Source organism: Orycteropus afer, unplaced genomic scaffold (genome assembly GCF_000298275.1).
Source record: "Orycteropus afer afer isolate SDZICR_OR568_19922 unplaced genomic scaffold, OryAfe1.0 scaffold00136, whole genome shotgun sequence".
Classification (NCBI taxonomy): Eukaryota; Metazoa; Chordata; class Mammalia; order Tubulidentata; family Orycteropodidae; genus Orycteropus; species Orycteropus afer.
In genome coordinates, this window is record NW_006921723.1 from 1,551,667 (window position 1) to 1,554,779 (window position 3,113).

Sequence of the window (3,113 nt, forward strand, 5' to 3'; positions counted from 1 at the left end):
GTCCTTATGAGGAGAGATTTGAAGACACGGAGGAGACACGAGAGAAGTCCAGACAAAGATGAAGGCAGAGATTGGAATGACGCAGCCACAAGCCTGAGTGGCGCAGGTGGTTAAGCGCTCAACTACCAGCCAAAAGGTTGGCAATTCACCTCTACCCAGCTGGAAAGACAGGCCTGGCAATCTGTTCCCGTTGCAGATAATTTCTACTGAGGGTCCCGCCGGCGTGGTGAGTAGGTGAGGAGAGGAAGTGCATTTACTGCAGGTGTGCAAGCAAAGCGCTCGAGAGGACGCCGCCTCAGATCGTGTTTCCTGAATGGCGAGGGCCTGGGATTTGATACGATGTGAACAAGGAAGTTCACGCAGAGAAGATAGCTCACATCGGCTAACACTGTGTGAAGGTGCAGTGCTGCAGATGGCGATAGTCTGTTGTTCAGCCAGTGGCGTCTGAGCCCTACTCTGGGTGCGATTCTTACCATGCTAATGAGACCTCCTGGTGAACGTTAGGTGCCTGGATACTCTGGGAGAGCCTGCACAGGTCTCCGCTGCCTTAAACTAGTTTTGCACCAGTGTTTAGTTGCAGGTTCAAATGTTACAGGAAGGACCAGGACATGCATTTGTGATTTGCTCATGTGCTGGGAACAACAGTGGAGCTAGGCTCTCTGTTACTTGTCCAAGGTCAGAGCCATGAAACCCACAGAGCGGAGCACGGTTCTACTCAGCACTGGGAGTCGGAATTGACTTGATGGCAACTAACAACACAGCCACGAAGTCACAAGAAGGTGTAAGAGACCCCAGAGGGAGTGTGACCCTGTCCACACCTTGATTTCAGACTTGTGTCCTCTAGAACCAAGAGAGAAAACACTCTGCTGCGTTAAGTCCCCCTCGTTTGTGGTACTTTGCTGTGGCAGCCCCAGGACACTCACACATGGGCCTCCCCCTCGCTGTCCACTATCACCCAACCTCGCCTGGTCCCACCCCATGACTTTTGCACTGCTTGTTTCCACTTTCTGTACCATAGTTCCTTAGGCCTCCTGCACCCTTCCCTATTTCAGGTCTCAGCTCAGCCCTGGGTCACTCATACAGTATACCCCCCACCCCAGCAAAGAATTTTCCAGCCCAAACATCAGCAATGTTGTGGTTGAGAAATTTCAGAGCAAGGAGATGCCTCTGGGCAGTAGGTCACACTCAGGCCGAGGCCAGGCAGCAGAGGAAGCTTGGCAAAATCGATAAACAGAGAAAAGTCAGGAAGGGTGGAGTATGGTGCAGGAGGATGTGAGGGGGTGGGGGGGAGTCTTTGCAGTGGGGGAGATCGTGGGAGCAGCCGTGAGAGACAATGAGAGCTGAGGAAGCGGACAAGGTTCATTATATGACCATCCAGGGCAGGGAGCTGTGGGACTTGATGACAGTGTGGAGCACGGAGAATTCAGGGTCCTGACCCCAGGGCCACAGATAAGAAGTTGGCCATAGCTGGAATTCCAGGAGAACTCAGGAAGCAAGATAACTGAGAAGAATGGGACTAGGGAGCCTGGGAAAATCCAGGAAAGTGTGTGGAAGGTCTTGCTTGAGCCCTCAGTTTTGAAGACATGGAGATGCTCTCTGGAGGAGGGCTTCCCAGGGCTGGGCACTGCAGGATGAATAAAAGTTCACAGGACAGAGGAGGAGGGAACAGTCTAACCGAGGCCAGGCCTGTGTGTCTGCAGATCCAGGTTTGAATCCCAGCCCCCTTTCTGTGGGAGGATGACCCTTGTCCCACAGCCTGTTTCCTCTCCTGAGCCGTGGACACCACAAACGATAATGCTTGGCACGTGCACACAGGGAGCAGAGTCCGTATGAGGACGAGATGGTGGCACGGGAAACATTCTAGATAAGAGACGCCCACATTATCCCCAGGGGTGGCCCCTGAAGCTTTAGGGTGATGCAGTGACACACTCCAAACTGCAGAGTAATTTTTTTTTTAATCCTCTCAAAAGGAGTTTTTATTATCTTTTGGAGCCCAAAGGAACAGGAGAAAGTGATCTCCCTGATGCATCACAGCAAAGCACAATGCAGACTCCAGGCCTAAGTCCTCAGGGGTTCAATTCCTGCCAAGCTCTGGAGGGGCGTAGCCTAGGGCCAGCTTAGCTGCATATCACTCCTAGAGATGCCCTGTGCCCCCCACCTAGTGCTATCCCATGATCCCGACTGCTACCTCGTTCCCCCGTAATAGTCTCCATAGTACTACCTCCATTCCCCCCATATTACACCGTGCACCCCTTAATACTACCCCCTGCCCCCCATGATGCTGCCCCGCGGCCCCTCAGAGCCAGCCAAGTCAAGGGGCGTGGAAGAAGGTAGCAGTCATGAAAAGGAGCGGTCCAGCCTCCGACCTAAGACGCACAAATACAAGAAAGTTGGGGCAGATCCGACGCAGACCAGACAGAACACGCCCAGCCCCCTTAGCCCCCGCCCCTCCAGGCCCCGCCCCTCAGACCTCGCCCCTCCAGGCCCCGCCCCTCCTCTGTGCGCTCCCGCCTTTCTTCTTAGTTTGGGACGCTCACCTCCTCACCAGCTAGCGTCCTGGAACTTCAGGGTGAGGCCCAGGAGCAGGAGGAGCGCAGCGGCCACCGCGGGGCCGGGGGCAGCTGAGGAACTGGAGGAGTCGAAGGATTTACTCTGTTCTGAGGCTTCCTTCTCTTTTCTGGGACAGAGATGGCGTAACTCAGGCAGTGGCTCTAGGGTCCTGCCTTCTTCCCAGAGTCGTGGAGGTGACGAGTGGGTGATGGCCACCCACAGGCTGTGTGACGCTACACACGCAGCTGTCCCTGTCTGGGCCTCACTTGCACCCCTGGGAAATGGGGATTTGGGGCTGAAGGAGAGCCTGGGTCTTGGGGACTGGTAGAGGGGCAAGGGCATGGTCTGGGGGCTCTCTGACCTTAACAGCTCCACCTCTGCCAACTTCTCCTGCAGCGTCTGGTTCAGTTTCTTGATCTCCCCTGGGGGACCAGACAGGAGAGGTGCGTTTCCACGCTGTGGCCATGCCCTGACCTGGGCCCACCAGAGGCTGCCTCTTGCCCTAGGCCTTCAGGGGAGTGTGGCCCAGATCCCACCTTGGAACCACAGTGCTCTCCTTTCCC

The 3,113-nt window shown here is 55.4% G+C and overlaps 1 protein-coding gene across 1 annotated transcript in view; it reads right to left on the reverse strand.

Annotated features, from left to right (window-relative positions):
• Positions 1-2,541: 2,541 nt before the first annotated feature.
• The window catches only part of BST2 (bone marrow stromal cell antigen 2), a 7,569-nt gene continuing 6,997 nt past the window's right edge, over positions 2,542-3,113 (reverse strand). The window contains exons 3-4 of the mRNA XM_007945462.2: positions 2,912-2,972; positions 2,542-2,677 (exon numbers count right to left, since the gene is read on the reverse strand). Of these exons, the coding sequence (XP_007943653.2) occupies positions 2,542-2,677; positions 2,912-2,972 (197 nt within the window). The remainder of the gene's footprint in view (positions 2,678-2,911; positions 2,973-3,113) is intronic.